This window comes from Eptatretus burgeri, chromosome 12 (genome assembly GCF_056783735.1).
Source record: "Eptatretus burgeri isolate ZD-2024b chromosome 12, Ebu_testis_v1, whole genome shotgun sequence".
Classification (NCBI taxonomy): domain Eukaryota; kingdom Metazoa; phylum Chordata; class Myxini; order Myxiniformes; family Myxinidae; genus Eptatretus; species Eptatretus burgeri.
In genome coordinates this window covers 85,804-107,619 of record NC_140972.1, presented here as the reverse complement: position 1 = coordinate 107,619, position 21,816 = coordinate 85,804, and the positions used below count along the sequence as shown (strand labels likewise).

The window sequence follows — 21,816 nt, the reverse complement described above, 5'->3', positions numbered from 1 at the left end:
ATGACGTACCGGTAGATGAACGCAAACACTCTCCTCCAGGATCTTTTCATCATTTCTGCACTCTTAATGTAGTTGTAGGTGTTTTCAGGGAACCTCCTAGGGGAGATGCTCCAGTTAATAAGTTCCAGTAAAACCTGAGTGTCAGGAAGTTGGATTTCAATGTAAAAGTTCTTTTGATAATTCCATGTACTTTTATGAACATCCCTTTCAAAATAACATGAGATACATATAATAATCATAAAGGTCCAACAACGTGAAGATATGCAAAGAACAAGCTCGAATGAGCTAAGATCCTCGTCTTCTTAATGATGATGTCATAAAACGAATATGACGTCATTAATGTTATGACTCTTCACCCAGCCGAGTGATGACAGATTCGAATGAGGGTTCCCGAATGATCCGATTTATTTCAGAAGATGACACTACGCATGCGGAATGTGGCCCAAAAGCCCTTCGGTCAGGTGCCCCCAGACGACATTGAGATTATGCTTCAAAACCATCATATATATATATAGTCACACAAAAGCAGAACTGGGTGTGGACTAAGAGTGTGTGCTAAGGGATAAAGAAATAAAGAAATAAATGCAGCAGTGGGCTTCTTTCGCCCCTCCCTCGGGGCCCTTGGGGAAGTTGAATCGGTCAATCCTCAGATTCGCAACCCGACAGTTCATCTTGCAAACTAATAACTTTCTAAACTTCCTACACCGACACATGTTGATAGCAAAGGCGAAACCGTTGTGATATGACTAAGAACAGGAATGTGTGGGATGTCAGCATACAATGAAGGAACTGATGCAAGGACATGCTGTTGTTCAGCTGCAGATAAAACAGGAAGAGTGATAAAGGCTTTCCAAACACATAGTTCAGACAACATGAAACATTTAAAGCAACATTTTTAAGGCAAGGTTCGAATCCTGACAGCTGATTAATATACAACTATTGACTATTGATTAGATATTCAACTATGGCTCAAATGTGACCACCTGGCATATCATCATTCCTCTCAGTCCCTCCTTGGTCATATTTGACCATACCCAGCCATACCTGATACCCACCAGCCGAGTGGACCCCTGTTTGGTTCCTGTTGCAGCTTCCCCTAGGCCCCCGCACCTACCAAACGGGATTTGCAAATGCCGCGGATAGCCATCAACATTCCCCAAATGAGAAGTCCCCAACTGCCGGTGGTTCAGGTTAGCTTCTGTTGATTTTTGTCTTGCCCACTGCCACACGTCTCCCATTAAGTTGTCGTATACAAATTTTATGTTAAGTCCACGCAATATTAAAGGCACTACAAGTCTACATAATATTAAAGGCACTACAAGTCTACATAATATTAAAGGCAAAACAAGTCTATATAATATTAAAGGCAATACAAGTTTACACAATATTAACAGAAACATTATTATTTAGGCAATTCTTCAGAAGCAAGTTGCAGTGGGAACACTCAAGGCATGGGTGTAAGCACGTCCAACACAGGAGTCGCATATTGCGCTGGAAGATAAAAGCAACACGCACTCTCTCCTGTGTTCGTCATCTGCTTTAACAAAGAGGAATGGTTGGAGACCTCGGCCCTGGATTCCCATTTCGAGGCCCTGGGCGTCTTCCTCCCCATTATTGGCCGGACCATCTTCCTTCAAGAGTTCGCTGTTAATTATAATAATGGCCTGGGTAAGGGGTGAAACGGCGCAGCATTTTTTTAGACAAATGGTAATGAGACGTTTGATCAGAAATACTCCAAAAATGATTGCCACGACGATTTGGAGTGCTGCCCCTACCAGGCGCAGTAACCAGTCTCTCCCAGTCATGAAATATAGATATCCACCCTGCGTAACCCTCCTTGCGTTCCACTCGATCGCTAGTGAGACCTTCAAGCCTTATAGGTGAAAACACCTAAAAGTGAAATGTGTTCTTCTCCGGGAGGTTACTGTATTTTCACAAGATTTCACAACTATACTCCAAAAGGGTTCCTTTAGGGGCCCATGGAACTCGGGTAATTAGAGATGCGTGTTGACCCCCTATGTGAATCCTATTTGTGCAAAGTGCCCCCACTGGGTTTTGTCTTGCGTTTTATTCTGCCAAGCCACTTCTGTCTTTTCTGCATTTTCTGACACCCCCCCCCCCCCCCAAACAGGTTTTGTCATAGCAGAAGACCATCTAATCGCTTTTATTTCCTCATTTCGTTCTATCAAATCATAAGTTCCCTCGGCTTGGACGCAAGATAGTTCTATGAGCTGCTGTGGCTGGATGGTTGTCAGCCCTCTGGAAATGAGTGGTGCGGTCTCGCCAGGTTCCTTTGAAAACATCTTTACCTTATCTAGTTCTTGGTTGTATGTTTTCCCCAACATTGCGTATTCACCTGCTTCCATTCTTTCTCCAGCCGCTTCCCTCCTATGTCGCTGTGGGGTTGGTACTGGTTCATTTCCGTGTCCCCCTTTGCCACGGAGGTATATACGGTTTCTTCGGCTTGAGTGTGTTAGTGTGTTGCCTAGTGATAGGTCCCCCCCCACAAAGGAGTAGTGTCAGTACCAGGAGTTGCATGTTGTGTCGTCAAAGGTTATGTCACTGTCTCCGTTACTACAAGGTTTACAGCATGCCACTGCACTGAACACTGCAGTCAACTGCAACATAATGACAAGTATTTGTGTGAAAGATTATTTTTAAATGGTACCTCCGTACGAGGCTCCCACCATGACTAGAGCTTGCAGGACTGGAAGTTGCTCTGGATGCGTGGTGAGTGGATGTGAAGGCCGAAGACCTTACTGTACACTACTGTAGATTTTGATCAGGCAAGTGTACCTTCCATCCATCTCCTTGTCTAACGGCTTGTAAAGTGTTCTGGTGTTCGTTGCCCCCATCCTGTGGTTCTGGGGCGCATCTCTATCTGGTCACCATTCTTCCTGACTTCCCTGCACTATGTCCGTTACTAACTGCCATTGAGACGTGTGGTGTTAGTCCTTCTCTGTGCTTCATTAGTTCGCGCTCTCTGGCGGCTTGTTTCACCTCCACTGCCGCTCCTTCCTTCCCGATCCATAAGTTGGTTTTCATCAGAGTGCGTTTGACGGTGTAATCTCTATGCGCTTTGGCCACGTATTCATAATCCTGCCCTGTTTCATCGTAGTAGACAGTGAGTACAGTGCAAAGCCAATTCCACTCCTTTCAAATCGTTGTCGTTGCTAAAGCAACCATTCCTCTTACCTTTAATTCCGCTTATGCTTCCGAAATCCAATGAATTTATCCTGACAGATAGAGGCTCATATAAAGACAACAGACATGCTTTTCTGTCCGCTTCCATACAAACAGCTCGACCCCGACAGGCAGAGAATTGAAACGCTCCCTCGTCAAGGCCCGCGATGGCTGCGTGTTCAAACAGCACGAGCTCCGCCCGTAATTTTTCCCCAAAACACCGCTATCCTGATAAGCGCGTAGCCTACCAAACGTCTTTGTACTTGGATGTCTGACATGTAAACAAGGACAAATGTGTCCAAGAGCCACGTCCTAAAGGTTTTGTCTTCACCAGAAGAATAATAATAAGAAGAAGAAGAACAACGCGGAGCTCTCTTAGAGCCGGCGTTCGCTATGCGAGACGCGGCCAAAAAGATAAACCCACTTTAAATAAAATCCGTTCCTTGTTCAAAGCATTTAAATCCCCCTATCCATCCATCCAAAATCCCTCGGTCCCGCGCCTCGGTCCCGCATCTCTCCCGCGTCCATTTTTTTTATCTTGCCAAAACGAAGTTTTTGCAAGATCTGTTACTTGGTAAGTTTTTTTTTTGTTTGTTTGTTTGTCTGTAATCATTGGATTTTTCACCTTTGTATCACTCTGTAGAGCACAATTCTCATCGGAAACTCTTGTGGGTACACATATCGTAGTATTATTACAATACCCTTCAGCACACATAAAGGTCAAGGTCACTTTGCGGTAAATCATGGAGGTCGACGAAACCCTTATTTTTTTAGTAATTTTAATCGAATGATCTCCAAACTTTATGGGAATGTAGTATATGTTCTGGCGCTCAGCTCATTCATTTTTGGTGGCGATTGGCCTTGACCTTCATGGTTAGCGCCTGAGGTCAAACATATTTGACCCCAAGGTCAAATTTTCCAGTTTTAGGAACCATATCGTGTAGTACCTCAAATTGAACACCTCGATGAGTGCTTTCTAGATATGTCAAGCTTGAGACATTATGACGTCATTTGGTGACGTTATGAGGCAAACGCATATTTTTCATGGTTACTCTGTAGAACGATCTTCATCGGAATCTCTCGTAGGCAGATATTCCTCAAGGAGTCTCTCCTGGTGGATAGGAGCTCTGTTCACCTCAGTGTGACCTTAAAGAAGTCACACGTGGTCACCTTTTGGCAAGATACGGGTCACCCTGCGGGTGACATTGGTTTATTTTTTTTTCTCTTTTCCTCTTCCGGTCACGAAGCCCAATCAACAACAATAACAACTGGAACAAACATATTACAGCCTTGTTTCAAAGTATTGTCGCTTCTATGTACCGATAGCGCGTGCACTCGCTCCGAAACACAAAATCGAGCGATCCTTTGAAACGTCAATGTTAATGTCCTTATTAATTAATTTTACAACAAAGCTATCTCTTTAAAATCTAGTTTGTCCACCATTTTAAAGATCAGCCGTCTCGAGAAATTCTCGTACATTGCTCCGACAAGCAGGCACGTTCAACGCAGGGTGTTATTTTGCGCTTTCAAGCTTCACAAAGCGCACTGGGCCCATGCGTGATTACGTCATCACGCACTCACATGAGCATTGCGTCTTATCAGCGCGTTTGTTTTTACGATCAAAATCACGTAACAAATATTTGACGACATCTCAAATACGTTCGTTTTTAATCGGAATTTTACAAAATCCTATAAAGGGCGTCCCCAAACCTTGTAAAATGTACTAATTCATCTCGTAAACCCTCACTATAAGCTGTCCTTAGACAGGACAATTTTGTGGTTTTGTGGTGCCTGTTAAATCCTACAGCACGTCACGTTACTCGCAAACCCCCATAAAATATCAATTTTTTCCCAGATTTACGAAAATCAAGTATAAAACATGCTTAATGACCACAAACAATGAAACAGAATTGAAACTGACGTTAAAACGAACCCGTAACGTCGATCAGCCTTACGAAACATGCAAGGTGGAAACAGAACTGAATTTGAATTTAAAATCAAAATGATGCTCCGTGGAAACCATCCATTTATCACGTATCACGTACAGTGTTCAAAGCCAAAACAGCATACAAAGTTTATCGAACAATGAGAAAACCCGAGCCTTGGTCCATTTGACTCCCACAGCTTAACCACAGCATGAGTACTGTTGGGAATTCTCACACATAATCTCCAAACTGTCTGCTGAAGTGGTTTTAATTATTCAATTCCCTAGCGAGTTCACACACACACACACACACACACACACACACACACACACACACACACACACACACACACACACACACACACACACACACACACACACACACACACACACACACACACACACACACACACACACACACATCGGTAAAAACACTCTCAATGACATTTGCCCATCACTATGAATTAACAACACGTGCAGAATCGGTCATCATCGTCCTTCCTCCGGATTTGTGTGCGCAATTCACCTCGTCCAAAGTCTTCACATTTACGATGACGACCAATCATTATCTCCACACAAACATACAAGTTGTTCCATACATACAGGTACCAGGTTGGAACGCTCAACTAACGTCTAACACAAAACTCAACCTTCCCCACCACATTGTATTCACAAATACATGCAAACATATAACTCTACAAACAGCCCTTCTCCTGGCTCATTAACCTTGTGTTTTTTTTCCCCGTTGGTTCAAGATTCCCTCTGAGTCTAATCGCTTACGTCCTGTCTCAGTTTGTGACTCCGTTAGCCACGCTGCAAACGCTCTCCAGTGTTTTCCACTTTCACCGATAACTTTAAGTGTTGTTCCTTTGGGTAACTCCATGTTCTTTGCAGAGTGATTCCCCATCTTATGTTCTTAACTTGTCAACCGCCTAAAGCTTTAGTCTTGTCTCCTTTTATCACGGGATCAAAATCCCCCTTTCTTGCATGCCGCCTGATAGCTTTCTTTCCTCCCTTTAATGTGCAGGATCAAAGTCCTGCTCTACTCAATCGCCTTTAGCCTTCTCTCTTATGGACGGGCCTTGAACCCTCCCCTTTATGGTACAGGATTCCAACCTGTTCCCTCGTTTCTACAGGACTCGAACCTGTTTTCCTACAGGACTCTAACCTGTTTTTATTACCACAGAATACAGGACTCGAACCTGCTTCCCCATATTTCGACTTGGATATCCTTATCCTCTACCTTTCCCGGTCCCAACATACGGCCTGCCAGCCCTCTTTGTGCCCTTCAAACAAACCGCATTCGAATCACCTCATATGTTTTACTGTTACAGGTCTTGATCCGAGCAGATCCTGGAGCTGTGTCCGGCGGGGCACTGCCCACCAAGTGTACAGTTTTCACCTAACTCGGGCTCCCTGTCTTAGGTGCCCTATACGTGCAATTTCCACGTACCTTTAGCTGATCCCTCGTGATCGCTGTACACCAAGTGGAGTCCCGCCATCCACACCGCCAGCATCAGTCTAATTCCATCTTCGTCGCCAAATGTTATGACTCTTCACCCGGCTGAGTGATGACAGAGTCGAATGAGGGTTCCCGAATGATACGATTTATTTCAGAAGATGGCACTACGCATGCGGAATGCGGCCCAAAGGCCCTTCAGTCAGGTGCCCCCGGACCACATTGAGATTATGCTTCAAAACCATCATATATATAGTCACACAAAAGCAGAACTGGGTGTGGACTAAACGTGTGTGCTAAGGGATAAATAAATAAATGAATAAATAAATAAATAAATAAATAAATAAATGCAGCAGTGAGCTTCTTTCCCCCTTCCCTCGGGGCCCTTGGGGAAGTTGAATCGGTCAATCCTCAGATTCGCAATCCAACAGTTCATCTTGCAAACTAATAACTTTCTAAACCTCCTACACCGACACATGTTGATAGCAAAGGCGAAACCTTTGTGATATGACTAAGAACAGGAATGTGTGGGATGTCAGCATACAATGAAGGAACTGATGCAAGGACATGCTGTTGTTCAGCTGCAGATAAACAGGAAGAGTGATAAAGGCTTTCCAAACACACAGTTAAGACAACATGAAACATTTAAAGCAACATTTTAAAGGCAAGGTTCGAATCCTGACAGCTGATTAATATACAACTATTGACTATTGATTAGATATTCAACTATGGCTCAAATGTGACCACCGAGCATATCATCATTCCTCTCAATTGTGATGTATCAGGTTTGTGATAAATTATCTGTGCTAATGCCCGATTTGATTCCCGCAATCAAAATTCAAACAGCTTGCCGAGTTTCGGAGATAATGGTATCGGCGATTTTCATTAGCCGCGATATTATGACGTCAACTTTTTTTTCTAGGAAGAATTTCCAAAATCGGAGATGGTACTACCTGCGGGTGGGCTTTCTGCATATACATGGCAAGTTTCACGAAGATCCGATGAAAACTCTGGGTTGTGAAACAAAAAATGTCAAAAAATAGGAATGATGTCATAATTGATATGACGTCATAGTGATGTGTCATATGTATACCTGGTGTTGGCACAGTGGTTAGGGCAACGGCTTGGGATCCAAAAGGTCCTGAGTTCAAGCCCCGTTGAGCCACTGAATTAATACACCAGGGGGTTGACTCAGCCTGTCATCCTTCCGAGGTCGGCGAAGCGAGTACCAGTGTACTGGGCCGGTGTATACCCTGGTTACAATAGGTGTACCATATCCCTGTGTCATAAGAGGCGACCAGGGTTGCGTCAGGAAGGGCATCCGGCGTAAAACATGTGCCAAATCACGATGCGGATCATACAGATGATCCGCTGTGGCCACCCCAAACGGGAGCAGCCGAAAGAAGAAGAAGAAGAAGAAGTGATGTGTCATATGTGCGGTAATTAATCTCTGCTAATGCCCTGTTCGATTCTCGCAAACAGAATTCAAAAAGCTTGCCAAGTTTCGGAGAAATTTTTTTAGGCGATTTCCATTGGCGGAGAAATTTTGACGTCATTACTTTTTTTTCGAGGAGGAATTTTCAAAATCGGAGATTGTTACTGTCTGCGCAGGGTATTTTTACATATATGGACCAAGTTTCAGGAAGTTTCGATGAAAACTGTAGGCTGTGAAACAATAAAGTCCACAAGAACAACAACGTGAGTAAGACTTAGAGATTCTACACGAGGATCTGAAAACAGACAACAAACGAGAGGGGGAGTACTCGGTAGAGTGCAAAACCTCCGCCGCCAATACTGCTGGGTCACTTAAGTGAACCTGATATCCTATTCATTGTAGGTCAAAACGGATCGGACTCCACTGAACCACGATTGAATAAACTAAACTAGATCGACGCGCATGTAGAAATTCCAAAAAAATAAAATCGAAATTTTTTTTGAAAAAAAAAAAGGTGCAAAATTTCTGGGTTTTTTTCTCTAACAATTTTTTTTTTTTTTGGGGGGGGGGGGGGGTTGGAAATCACTTAAATCATGTAGAAATGCAAAAAAAAATTCAAATTTTTTTTCAAAATGGCCGCCATAGCGGCCATATTGGACTTTGGACCAAGTCCAAAATCTAATGGCATGATCCCTGGACCATACCTAATTCCCCCACCAAGTTTCGTCGAAATCCGTCCAGGAGTTTTTTCCGTTATACTGTTCACAAACAAACAAACAGACAGGGATGAAAACAGTAACCTCCGTCCATCTTCGATGGTTAACAAAGTTAATGTAAAATGTGATGTAATGAAGATCAGATCATGAACCATGCTTTATACAGAGCGTCGGTGCTGCCGAAGTAGTTTACATGGCTCAGGTTACAATCATCGATTTGTCACCACTCTGACACAGGGAGTCAGGACAGGAATTTGGAATTTGGCCAAGGTGCCGGAGATAGTTCGCCAACTCTTCACGAAGTACACCGTGGGATCAATAATGTCCAAAAACTAATTCTGCAAGATGGGACGTCCGGTTCAACATCCATCCAAGGCATTGCACACACACACACACACACACACACACACACACACACACACACACACACACACACACACACACACACACACATACACACACACACACACACACACACAAACCCGGCCTGTGAAACACCACCCTCACAAATGATAGCTCGGCTGAGATTCAAACCCAGACGAGACAGCATTGAGGTGAGTCTGCACACCTGCAGACCATGTTGCCAGCCCATGAGATAAAGGTGTAAGCAATTAAAATAGTAGATTATTAAATATAAACTAAATGATCCATTAGTTTAACATGATCAACCATCACAAGGTATTCCTGTTCAGTCTCCAGATCTCTCTCAAAATGGTTCCTTCTGGGAAGTCTATTATTTCCCCTTTCACTCTTGTCCATCTCTACTCTCTTATTTCCTGGCTTGGCGATGATGTACTCAAACACAAAACATGGTTCATGTTGGAACCTTTCGAGAACCTTCATAATTCCTGAAATAAACTCGAACAACCTCTGCCACTGTCGGAATGTTGCAGAGAAATGTGTGAGTGAACTGTAAAACTACATTTGAATAATTTCTTTCACCTTCCCAGAATTGTTTTCAGCTTAATCCAAACACTGTCATAAATATTTGATCTACAGTTTCATCATACCCTTCCCAATGTTTATTTATTTAACAAGGACGGGGTAAGAGAAATGTCAACGAGAAAAGTTCAAACTTCAGCACAAGGTCTTGTTCATGCTCAATGCCACTGACAGGTGTGGTGTAGTCTGCAGGTCCACGGGGAGGGGCATGATGATGATGCATGATGGGCGTGATGATTGGAGGAGTGGTCGTGGTGGTTATCGTATCTGCAAGGGATATAGGGTGTGCGCGCCGTCTGAGGCGTCATAGTAATACTGGAGTCGCCCGGCTCGTGAGTGTGCCGAATACGGAATAAAGGGGAGCCGCCGGGCAGAGTACGCCCGCGCTCGCATTTGTACAACACAGCTCGGCTCGACTGTCCTTCCGCTCGTGTCTGCCTGCTAAGCATCTTCCACTTCAGTACAGTACAGTTGGCGAACGAGGATCTGCGGATCGGCGTGTGTAAGGGCGGCAAATGACCCGTGCGGTTCCAAGCTACGGAGCCAAAGGTCTCGCCGGCGCGAACATGGCAGAGAATCGGTGCACGGCAAACGTACGCGTGCCCGCCTTCGTCGGAATCGACTTCGGCCACGTCGAGTGGGCAACGTTCGTTCGTTTGGTTCATTTTCCTGTTCGTTTTGTCGAGGACACACATTTCGGCTCGAACGCGGCGTTGGACGTCGCGCAAGCTCTGGAGAATGTCCGAGGTCTCGATGGTCGGGGCACAGCAGATGGTCTAGGGGTCATCGCGATGGGCCAGGCTCGCACGGCCATGCGCACGGTCTGCGGCGTGGGTCGTGGGCGAGCGTGGCAATGCAATCACTCCGACGGCGGTCTGAGCTCTCGAGGTCATCTACGGTGTGTGGGCCGAGGGTCATCGCCCATTGTTACGGTCATAGATGGCGGTGTGCGAGGCGATCCTTCCGTCCCGGGTCGAAACCTGCTTGCAATTGATCCGGAGATGACAAGATCAGTGGTGGGGGGGGGGAGTGTGCGAGGCACGGATCGGGTGTCAAATTGAGTCCACTCGTGCTGGCCGCGCATCGCATTCGGCTGTGCCATGCGAATTCACGTCGGAGGAGCGTCCGGCACGGTTCAGAGATCGTTTTATTTCTGGTCTGCGAGCAGCCATCCTATGGTTGACCGACATCACATTCGACTCGGCGGTCGCGACTGCTTCATCTGTCGAGCAGACATTCACGGATGTCCGCGCCATTGCTGGCCAAGACGTAATGAGTAGCTCCAGCTGGAGCATGGCGGCTAATCCCGAAGGCCACGCGGTGACCGCGCAAGTGCTGCAGGTCGCGCAGCTCGGAGTCCGCGCGAGGGCTCAAGTGCCGCAGGGTGCTCGCGCGCCTAGCGGTGCGGGACGAGGGCACGCACCGCAGCACGGTCGCACCGGGAGCGAAGGGGCACCGCAGCACGGTCGCACCGGGAGCGAAGGGGCACCGCAGCAGGACCCCAGTGACCTGGAGATCAGCCTGCAGCCGGGGCATGATGATGCCGGCGAGCCGGAGCAGGAGCCGGACCCGGCGAGCCGGACCCTTTTGGGTCGGAACGGGTTCCGGTTCGTGCCTCCAGATGTGCCAGTGCTCTCTTCGAGACCTTCGTCGAGTACCGAGGGCGAGGGTCTGGCGGCGGGGGCCGCGTCGATGCAGCGGGAGCCACCGTTCGTTGCTGCCTGCGGCGGTGATGTGCGCTCCAGGAGCGGCGAGAGCCGTATCAGCTCTCGCGATGAGTTCCCGCGCTTCGTTCGCGATGAGTTCCCGCGCTTCGGCAGGGTTCGTGAGGTAATGCGCATCGGTGTTGTTCAGGCAGCTTCAACAGGTGGCGGTGAGCCCGTGGCGTTAGAGGGAGTCGCGAGTCGCAACATCAAGTCGGCAACCAAGAAACGGACTCGTGATGTGGGTTGTGGGTTGTTGTTCAGGGCATATATGTTTTTCCTTGCTCTAGTGATGCAGTTTAACGTTGTTGAAATAAATGCCAGCAGTTCTCATGTGAAAGTGGATTTGGCGGGGATCAGTCAATGGAGTTGGTGTTATGATCAATGTGATGTGGGGGCGAATAAAGAAAGTTTATTGGCCTCCAGTTGCCCCAGGCCGCAGGTAATTGCTTTGTCATGTGCTGGGATTTTATCAAAAAAGCGCGCTGTACGGAAAAATGAATTTGCAATGCTTCGAATAATGTTCGTAGTGATTTATAACGAGCCTATGATTGCAGTGTGGTTTAAGTGGAGTTGCTCCCGTCTAGCGGCCGTGTGGGCCTCGGAGGTCGACTCAGGACCAAGATTGGTGCCCTGGTCGGCGTTACCCCCACCTCTGATTGCGAGCGCAGCTCTCTGTGTTCGCTCAAGGCCGTTTGGACGGGCGTTGGCGTCTCAACTGATTGTGGTGCGTGAGTTGTTTTGGAGCGTTAAATGCATACAGCCAGCGGCGCTGTTCAGCGCCCCCGGCCAAGGTCGATCAAGGCTGTCGCCACGGCTTCCAGACGGCGGGCTTCCGGCTTCGGAATGTTTATCTACGTCGGGTCTGCCTGGGGGGAGTGGGCCAGAGGCGTTTGATGGGGCCGGGGGAGGTTGGCTCGAAAGGTCGTCACGACCTTGGGGAGGGGCATGTCAGCATGGGCCGCCTGGGGGCGTTTTTGCTGCGTAGTGCTGCTGTGCTTCTCATTTTGCTGCTCCACTCGCTCGCATCGACACATTATATGATGTGGTGTGCTATTATACTTTGCTATTTTTCATTTTATTTTCTTGATTGTTATACCGAATACCTTATAATGCTTCTTATATTGGTGGTCATTTAATAATCATACTTTTAGGAGGGAGGAGTGTGGTGTAGTCTGCGGGCCCACGGGGAGGGGCATGATGATGATGCATGATGGGCGTGATGATTGGAGGAGTGGTCGTGGTGGTTATCGTATCTGCAAGGGATATAGGGTGTGCGCGCCGTCTGAGGCGTCGTAGTAATACTGGAGTCGCCCGGCTCGTGAGTGTGCCGAATACGGAATAAAGGGGAGCCGCCGGGCAGAGTACGCCCGCGCTCGCATTTGTACAACACAGCTCGGCTCGACTGTCCTTCCGCTCGTGTCTGCCTGCTAAGCATCTTCCACTTCAGTACAGTACAACAGGCTTCGTTAAAATGTAGATTTTGTAAATTATGAAGTTTCCAAACCTGTTCAGGAGGTCGACCAGGTTTTCTGCTCGATTCAGGTCTGGTTTCCGACGGAGGTTTTGTTGCGATCAAGAGGATAATATCACAACGTGTTATAATCTAAAGAGAACAAACAAGAGATCAATGACTATGAGCTGCACATGAAAGAGAAATGAAACACAAAGACGATTTTCTTGATACAGGTCCAGATTTAGACTCATTGAACCTCAATTCATTCAAAACAATGGAGAACGTTTCATTCAATTCATTCAAAAAATTATTCAACAATTCATTCAAAAACAAGGATTGTGTGTTAACCTTTTGAACCCTGAGCTCCTTGGACTTTCTGTTCCCCTACCCTGGGATCCCTTCAGAAAAATAATTGAAAAGTTGAAATTTGTTTTATTTTTGTTTTCTGCGTTTAAAATTATTTTTTCTAGTCCTGTAATTACAATTAAATGATATTTTGAATCAAAGACTGTCTTGCTTTCTTTCTTCTTGAGTTTATCACCAATACTCCAGTTTGTGGTTCCCGGTGTGTACCCCGGTCAGAATAGCTACACCGTATCCCTGCGTGTCGTAAAAGGCGACTAAAAGGGTGGGCATCAGGAAGGGCATCCGGCCATAAAAACATCGCCTCAAAAAGGAAACCATGATGAGTACAACTGATGGGCAGGGTATAGCCCGAAGTACCCCGTGGGGGTCCTCACCCCCTCTCGTTAAAACTCAAGGTGGGGAACCCGATCGAAGCAAGGGAGGAAATTTTTCCATTTATGATGACCAATCGTCTGATGCCCCACGTGGAGATCGGTTTCTGAGGTTTGGTACATGGAATGTAGGGACAATGACAGGGAGATCTGGAGAAGTGATTGAAACATTGGTCAGAAGAAGAGTGGACATATGACAGTGTAGTGAGTGTGACTAGAGTGAGTGAAAGGTTGATGATGGTGAGAATTGTGATCGGAAATCTCTTGGTGAACGTCATCTCGGGATATGCCCCGCAGGTCGGTCGAAGCGATGAAGAGAAGAACATGTTCTGGTGTGTGATGGAGAAGTTGATGGAAAATGTGAAAGATGAGGAAGTTGTTGTGGTTGGAGGAGACTTGAATGGACATGTGGGATGGAGTACAGACGGTTTTGAGGGAGTCCATGGGGGTTATGGATATGGTGTGAGAAATAGAGAAGGTGAAAGGATCTTGGAGTTCGCTGATGGAGCTGATTTGTTGCTCTGTAATACTCAATTCCAGAAAGCGAATAATAAGCTTATTACATACACGTCAGGTGGGTTGACGACAACCATTGACTACCTGATGGTGCGTCAGCGAGATAGGGGAAACCTCCGGGACACAAAGGGGATCCCAGGGGAGGAGACTGTTTCGCAGCACCACCTGGTTGTCTGCGATATAAGGGTGAAAGGTGCGCGGAGAATTCGGCGGGTGAAGTACCAACCGAGGATGAAGGTGTGGAGATTGAAAGAGGCGACAGTGAAGGAAGCATTAAGAGAGAGGCTGAGTATGGTTGAAGATGATGTGGTTGAGCTTGAAAGTGGTTGGATGTCAATGAAAGCTAGTCTATTGGGAGCCGTTGGTGAGGTATGTGGATGGACAAAAGGACCACCGAGGCACTCGGAAACATGGTGGTGGGATGATGAAGTTGGAAAGACGATTGAAGAGAAGAGGAAGAAGTTCAAGGAATGGCAAAAGGCAAAGGATACGGTGGAAGAAGAGGCTGCACATGAAAGTTATAAGGAAGCCAAGAAGGCTGCAAAGAAAGAGGTTGCAAAGGCGCAGGAGGCCCACTGGAAAATGTTTGGAGAACGCTTGGATTCGGAGGAGGGTAAGAGAGCGGTATTCAGGATCGCAAAGCAGATAGCGAGAGAGAGATTTGATGTGACGGGGGTGAGTTGCTTGAAGGATGAAGTGGGACAAATTGTTGTGGATTCAGATGGAATTAAAGGAGGATGGAAGAGATATATGGAAAGGCTGTTGAATGTAGAAAATGAATGGGAGAGAAACATCGAGAGTAACCCAGTTTTAGGACCAGCAGAGAAGATAACTGAGAAGGAAGTTGAGGAAGCTATAAGAGCAATGAAGAGTAGAGAAGCAGGAGGGCCGACGGGAGTTGTGGGAGATATGTTGAAGGCAGCGGGAAGTTGTGGTGTGAAGAGAATGACAGAGATCTGTAATCTGGTGGTGAAAGAAGGCCGCATTCCAGTGGATTGGGAACTGAGTACCCTCGTCCCTCTGTACAAGGGGAAAGGTGACCCTCTGGACTGTGGCTCCTATAGAGCAATAAAGTTATTGGAGCATGGAATGAAGGTATTGGAAAGGGTGTTGGAGAAGAGGATAAGGAAGAAGGTAAAGATTGACGAAATGCAGTTTGGATTTATGCCAGGAAGAGGAACGACAGATGCAATTTTTATTGTAAGGCAGTTGCAGGAGAAGTACATGGAGAAGAGGAAGAAGTTGTTTTTTGGGTTTGTTGATCTGGAGAAAGCATTTGATAGGGTCCCACGCGAAGTAATGGCATGGGCAATGAGGAAGTTAGGAGTGGAGGAATGGTTGATCAGAGTAGTGATGGCCATGTACGAGAGAGCACGCACAGCTGTAAGGACGAAGGATGGGAACAGTGGTGAGTTTGAGGTGAGGGTAGGAGTGCACCAGGGGTCGGTACTAAGTCCACTTCTATTTGTAGTTGTGATGGAGGTGCTGGCTCGTAGGGTAAAGGAGGGTTTACCATGGGAGCTGCTGTATGCAGATGATCTGGTGTTGATTGCAGAGAGTATGGATGGACTGAAGGAGAAGATGAACAAGTGGAAGGAATGTATGGAGGCAAAAGGTTTGAAGGTGAATATCGGAAAGACGAAGGTGATGGCAAGTGGTAAAGCATGTGGTGAGGTGGAAAGGACTGGGAAATGGCCATGTGATGTGTGCAGGAAGGGTGTCGGAGTGAACGCCATTCAGTGTACAATGTGTGCTGAATGGGTTCATCGAAAATGTAGTGGGGTGAGAGGGTCATTAACCAGTGTGGCAGCTACATTCAAGTGTAAGGTGTGCATCGAGGGAGCATCAGATGAAGGAATTGTTGAGTTGGATCTTGGAGATGGTGTGAAGCTGGAAGGGGTGAAAACATTTTGCTATCTCGGAGACATGCTGAATGGAGAAGGTGGATCAGACTCTTCGACGGTTGCTAGAGTGAAATGTGCATGGAAGAAGTTTCAGGAACTGAGTGGCGTGCTGACAAAGAGGGGAGTGTCGTTGAAGCTGAAGGGAAAGGTGTATGCTTCATGTGTGAGGAGTACGATGATTTATGGGAGTGAGACATGGGTACTGAACATGGAGCAGCAACAAAGGCTGGAAAGGGTGGAAATGCGAATGGTTCGGTGGATGTGTGGAGTATCGTTGAGAGAGAGGAAGACAAATGATGACTTGCGGAAGATGATGGGAATAGAGTCTGTGATGGAGGTTGTGAAGAGAAACAGGTTGAGATGGTTGGGTCATGTGTTGAGGTAGGATGAAAGTGACTGGGTGAGAGGAGTGTTGGAAATGAGTGTAGTCGGAAGTAGAGGACGAGGAAGACCGAGAAAAACTTGGCTAAATGTGGTGGAAGAGGAAATGTGGGCAAGGGGATTAAGAAGGGGAGATGCAGAAAACAGGGTAAAGTGGAGAAGATTGTCATGGGGCCCGCAAGGCTAACCCCCGCTTTCGCGGGGAAAATGGCCTTTAAATGCTTGTGTGTGTGTGTGTGTGTGTGTGTGTGTGTGTGTGTGTGTGTGTGTGTGTGTGTGTGTGTGTGTGTGTGTGTGTGTGTGTGTGTACTCCAGTTTGTGGTTCCATTCAAACGAGCAGTCATATCCCGACTTTCCGATAAATAAGAATTCTTCACAGTCCGTGCACCAGTGTATTGTCTTGCAGCGTTTTGGCAAGTCCTCGTCCTTTGCTCGAGAGTTCCTTTGCTTTGCCATGATGTCCTCTCTGCACACAACACATCGATTGTTGGTCGTCGCAGGTGGAGCCTTTTCTACATCATGGTGAGCATCCCGTTTCAGTCGTCGCTCATCCTGAAACTGCTGAGGGTCGATTACCAAATGCTGTTTCAGTGGATTGAACATCTCCTGCAAGTTCCTGACAGTTTCTCCATAAATAAATGGAAATTGACAGCTCTCTTGTTTGGTGGAGCATGGCACTTTGTGAAACCCATCAGTATGTTTGCATTGTACACAGTGTACATGAAGAATTTTATTACCAAGCGACCTGGCCATTTATCGTGGCGCTGGCATTTCTGCAATTGAGTAATTTGGTCCCCAATATATGCATTATGGGCCTTCACTGTTTTTGGACAAGCAAGAGGAATCTTTCTTTTTTCAGCACCATCATATCATTGAACATGTTCAGGAGGGGAAGAGCCATAGATTGAGGTGGCAAATTATATGGGCCACTTGTCCTGCCAAACTACAACAGCTACAGTCCCATTGAAGAGAAATTCCCATTCCCCTTTTTTATTTAATTGTTTCACCTTGTGAGAAAGCCTGATGTTGGCTTAGTGGTTAGGGTGGCGGCTTGGGATCCTTGGGTGCTGAGTTCAATCCCCGTTTGCCGCTGAATTAATATACACCAGGAGGTTGACTCAGCCTGTCATCCTTCCGAGGTCGGCAAAATGAGTACCAGTGTACTGGTAAGGGGGACACTGCATCAGCGGCAGAGCCGCGTCCCAAACAATGATGCAACCAGCAGCCACAGCCTGCACTCGATAGAGAGAGACCTTGTGAGAGTCTTGGGAAATTATCTTCTGCTGGTCATAGTAGTTCCACACCTCCTTATCCCTTGTTGTGTGATCATACACTTAACCATCTGAACTGAGGTGTAGAACCTGTCAGTGTACAGGGAATAATTCCATCCTGAGAATTTGTCAGTCATTCGGACAACCAAATTCCCTGTAACCCGAAGGTACTCGAGAGCTTCGGCATCATCTCTCCTCCCAGTATAAACTTCATGTCCATCCTGGGGGAGTCAGCACTTGGTCCATCCCCTCCATGTCCTCTGCCCCAACCACGCCCTCGACCTCGACCACACCCCCCCCCCCCACAGGCTTGTCGGCAGTACTGTCAGTTTCACTTTCCTGTTTGAAAAGTCATTCCCCGACTCAAAATCACTATAATCATCATCATCATCATCATCATCATCAATGACAGGTGAAATTGATCTCTCTTTTTAAACAATATAATAACATGTGAAACTGATCTCTTTTTAAAATAATTTAATAACAGATGAAATCGATCTCTCTTTTTCAACAATTAAACAACAGGTGAAATTGATCTCTCCTTTTAAACAATTCAATAACAGATGGAATTGATATCCCCCTTTTAAACAATTTTATAACAGGTGAAACTAATTTGTTTTTTTTTTTAAACAATTTAATAACAAATGAAATTAATGTCCCTTTTTAAACAATTTCATAACAGGTGAAATTGATCTTTCTTTTTGAACAATTTAATAACAGGTTAAATTGATCTCTCTTTTTAAACAATTTAATAACATAAAATTGGTCTGTCTTCTTGAACAATTTCATAACAGGTGAAATTGATCTTTTTTTAAACAATTTAACATCAGGTGAAATTGATCTCTCTTCTTAAACATTTTAATAACAGGTGAATTGATCTCTCTTTTTAAACAATTGAATAACAGGTTAAATAGATCTGTCTTTTTAAACAATTTAATAACAGGTGAAACTGATATTTCTATTGAAAACAATTTATTATCAGGTGGAATTGATCTCTCTTCTTAAACAATTCAATCACAGGTGAAATTGATCAGACTTTTTAAACATTTTAATGACAGGTGAAATTGATATGTCTATTTAAAACAGTGCTTCAAACTAATTTGCAAATGATCGACACAAAGTGCAATATTAATTCTTCCAAATTATAATCATCATTTTGACTTTTTAAATATTCTGATATTCTTTTATAAAAGTCATTAATTCTGATAATCAAAGATGATGACCATTTATTATTCTGACAGAGATCATCAGATGTCACGATGTGTTGACTTTATCTTCATGTGTGCGCATTGTGACTGAAGAATCTCATTGAAACCTGCATATCATCAATCTATTTCACGAAATGTTCTTTTGTTTGTTCTGTATGATTCCACACCCATTGGAAAAGATGGAAACAAAATTCAAAATGTTCCAAGACTTCTTTGTCATCACATTGTGAACTGATTGAAAATTGCCTCAATGTCAGTTCATGTGTCATTAATTTAATTTTTTCACAAAATATTTGTTTTTTTTTTGTGAAAAAAATATTTGTGAAGTTTTGTGAATCTCTGCACCACAATATTTTGGGAAAATAATCTGAACCTGAGTCATGAAGTAATGAAGTAATTTTCAGTAATGAAGATACATATCTAATTTTCAGTTTAATTGAATGAATAATTATTACTTGTGTTGTGGAACTCTAGAAACTCAATTGTCCACTCAAGGCAAAGTTCATCAAACAGAGAATTTTTGTTACGTAATTTCAGAACGAAGGATCATTGATGTAATACATACAATGGTCTCCACTAATCGGAGCTCATAGGAATCATCTATATATAATACCCAAGGGAATGTGGGGGAAGTATATATGGGGACGAGGAGAAGAACAGAAACGAAAACCAGGAGGGGAGGCCGGTCATAATGACCCACATCTGACCTTGTCTGGGCCGGTTTAAAGAAATATGCACATAGGAGAGACAAATCAGAAAGTTCTTATCGCCTTGGTCAGAAACAACAAACGCACAGGAAGGCGAGCAAGGGTCGAACAGGGGTCCAACTACCAGCAAAGCAATTCTAGACAGATTAATGTATCGGGCTGTCAGCATCACCTAATTCCTTCACAGAGGCTTGTCAGTACACAAAGGCTTGCCAGCACATTGATTAGAAATCTAAGAACAGAAAGGGAAAGGGAGGGGAAGAGAAAGGAGGAAGAAAAAGAGAGGACATGGAGTACAATTCGAGAAAAATGAAAGAATAATACAGGAAAGCAGACGTAAAGCTAAGGTGAGAATTGGCTTTTGGCCTTTTGGCTCCAATACATAATAAGCAAGAGAGGATACATTTGATTACAAGTTCCAAGAAAATGAGTTACAACAAGATGAATATATGTGGAGTAATTAGAAATAGGGTTGGTGAAAAGAAAACAGGTGGAGCAATTAGTGTTAATAGAAATGGGTGTGGTAATTAGAAACAGGTGTAAACTAACTAAGACAACAATACTTATTAATGACCACATTCAAACAGATCTATGATAAAACGACCAAAACAAGGAACACTGACTCAATCGGTCAATTTCCCGACCCATATCAAAACCAATGGTACGCCATCTCTTCTGGATCTTATTTTGACAAATTTCCCTGAAAATATCTGCTGTTTTTCCTCCACTCCAATCGCTTCTTCTGACCACGTGCTTGTCAAAGTGGAAATCTCTCTGGCTGTCATCAGAGAACCACCTCAGTGCCATCGAGTCTGGTATTTCACTCAAGCCGGCAAGCAGAGTCTCCCAGCAGCCATCAAACTTCGAGACTGGTCTTTCTCTACTTTCTTTCTCCAAGCAGCCATCGCTAATTTCTCCAACATAAACTCATCCTGGGAATTCTTTCCAAGAAACTTGCTCTCCCTCATGCACAGATTTATCCCCTGTCATCTTCAATTGTCCTACTCTTCCTCCCGCCCATGGTTCACTGAGGCTTCTGACGAGGCAGTTGTCCTGAAACAACTTGCCTTTGGCTCAGGAAAGCAAACCCAACTGAGGGTAATCTCAGTTCCTTCCATAAAGCTCAGAACAAGTATGTATCAACCCTCAGAAGTTCCAGAAAACAACATCTTTCAAAGCTCAAGTCTGAACTCTCAAACTTCTCTCCCTCCTTCAAATCCTGGTGGCATTGAATCAAATCTGTTGCTGGTGTACGTTTCCCCTCCATCCCCTCCCTTACCTCAAATGGCCACACTGCTGACACTGCACATGAAAAGGTGAATGCCTAAACTCAGTGTTTGTATCAAAATCTTGCGTCCAAACCCCATTGCTTTCTGTACCAACCTTACCCAGTCGCATGCAACTGTCCCTGGTCTCTGTGTCCTTTTCTCCTGACAAGGTGAAGAGTTTGCTGTCAAACCTCGACTCAGTGCTGCAACCGGTACAGAAGGCATCAGCCCACATGTCCTAAAAACCTGCTCCTCTGCTCTTGTTCACCCTCTCTCGGTTGTAATCACCCTCTCATTTGCTCAAGGCCATCTGCCATCTGCTTGGAGATCAGCAAACATTACTGCCCTGCACAAAAAGGTGCAAAAACAGATCCCTGCAACTGCAGACCAATCGGCCTTCTCCCAATCATCAGCAAGGTTATGGAATCCATCATCGCTTCAGACATTAAGTCCTTTCTCTTCTCTAATGGCCTGATTTCCGATCATCAATTTAGTTTCAGACCAGGTCACTCTATGCTGGATGTGCTGCTTCTGCTCTCCCAACATTGGATGGAGGTCCTCAATGCCAGACATGAAATCAGAACCATATGCCAAGACATATCGCGTGCTTTTGACATGGTCTGGCACCCTGCCCTGCTCACCAAACTCTCTTCCTATGGTATCCAAGGCCATCTCCACTCATGACTCGCAGACTTCCTCTCCTGTCATAGTCAACGTGTGGCCCAAAATAGAGTTCTTTCATCACCTCTTCCTGTCCAGGCTGGAGTTCATCAAGACAGCATTCTGTGCCCTGTTCTTTTTCTGGTTTTCATCAATGATATCTCCGACCCTCTGGAAAATCCTCTTTTTCTCTTTGCTGACTACTCCACCCTCTGCCCGACCATCCCTCAGACCGGCAAGCAGCAACTTCTTCACTCACTGCAGATCTGGGTAAAATCACAAACTGGTCCAACGCGTGGAACATGTCTTTCAATCCTGACAAATCTCACACTCTCACTGCCTATCT

The 21,816-nt window shown here is 45.3% G+C and overlaps 1 protein-coding gene across 3 annotated transcripts in view; it reads right to left on the bottom strand.

The window, feature by feature from the left end:
* LOC147014940 (deoxyribonuclease gamma-like) overlaps positions 1-21,816 on the bottom strand; it is a 41,233-nt gene that overhangs the window by 11,063 nt on the left and 8,354 nt on the right. For 2 of the 3 annotated variants that reach the window (XM_085849209.1, XM_085849208.1), the window contains exons 2-3: positions 12,870-12,968; positions 10-96 (exon numbers count right to left, since the gene is read on the bottom strand). In XM_085849209.1, the coding sequence (XP_085705335.1) occupies positions 10-53 (44 nt within the window). In that variant the 5' untranslated portion in view covers positions 54-96; positions 12,870-12,968. Of the gene's footprint in view, positions 1-9; positions 97-12,869; positions 12,969-19,714; positions 19,777-21,816 lie in introns of those variants that run through there. The other variant, XM_085849210.1, reaches the window with a different exon arrangement.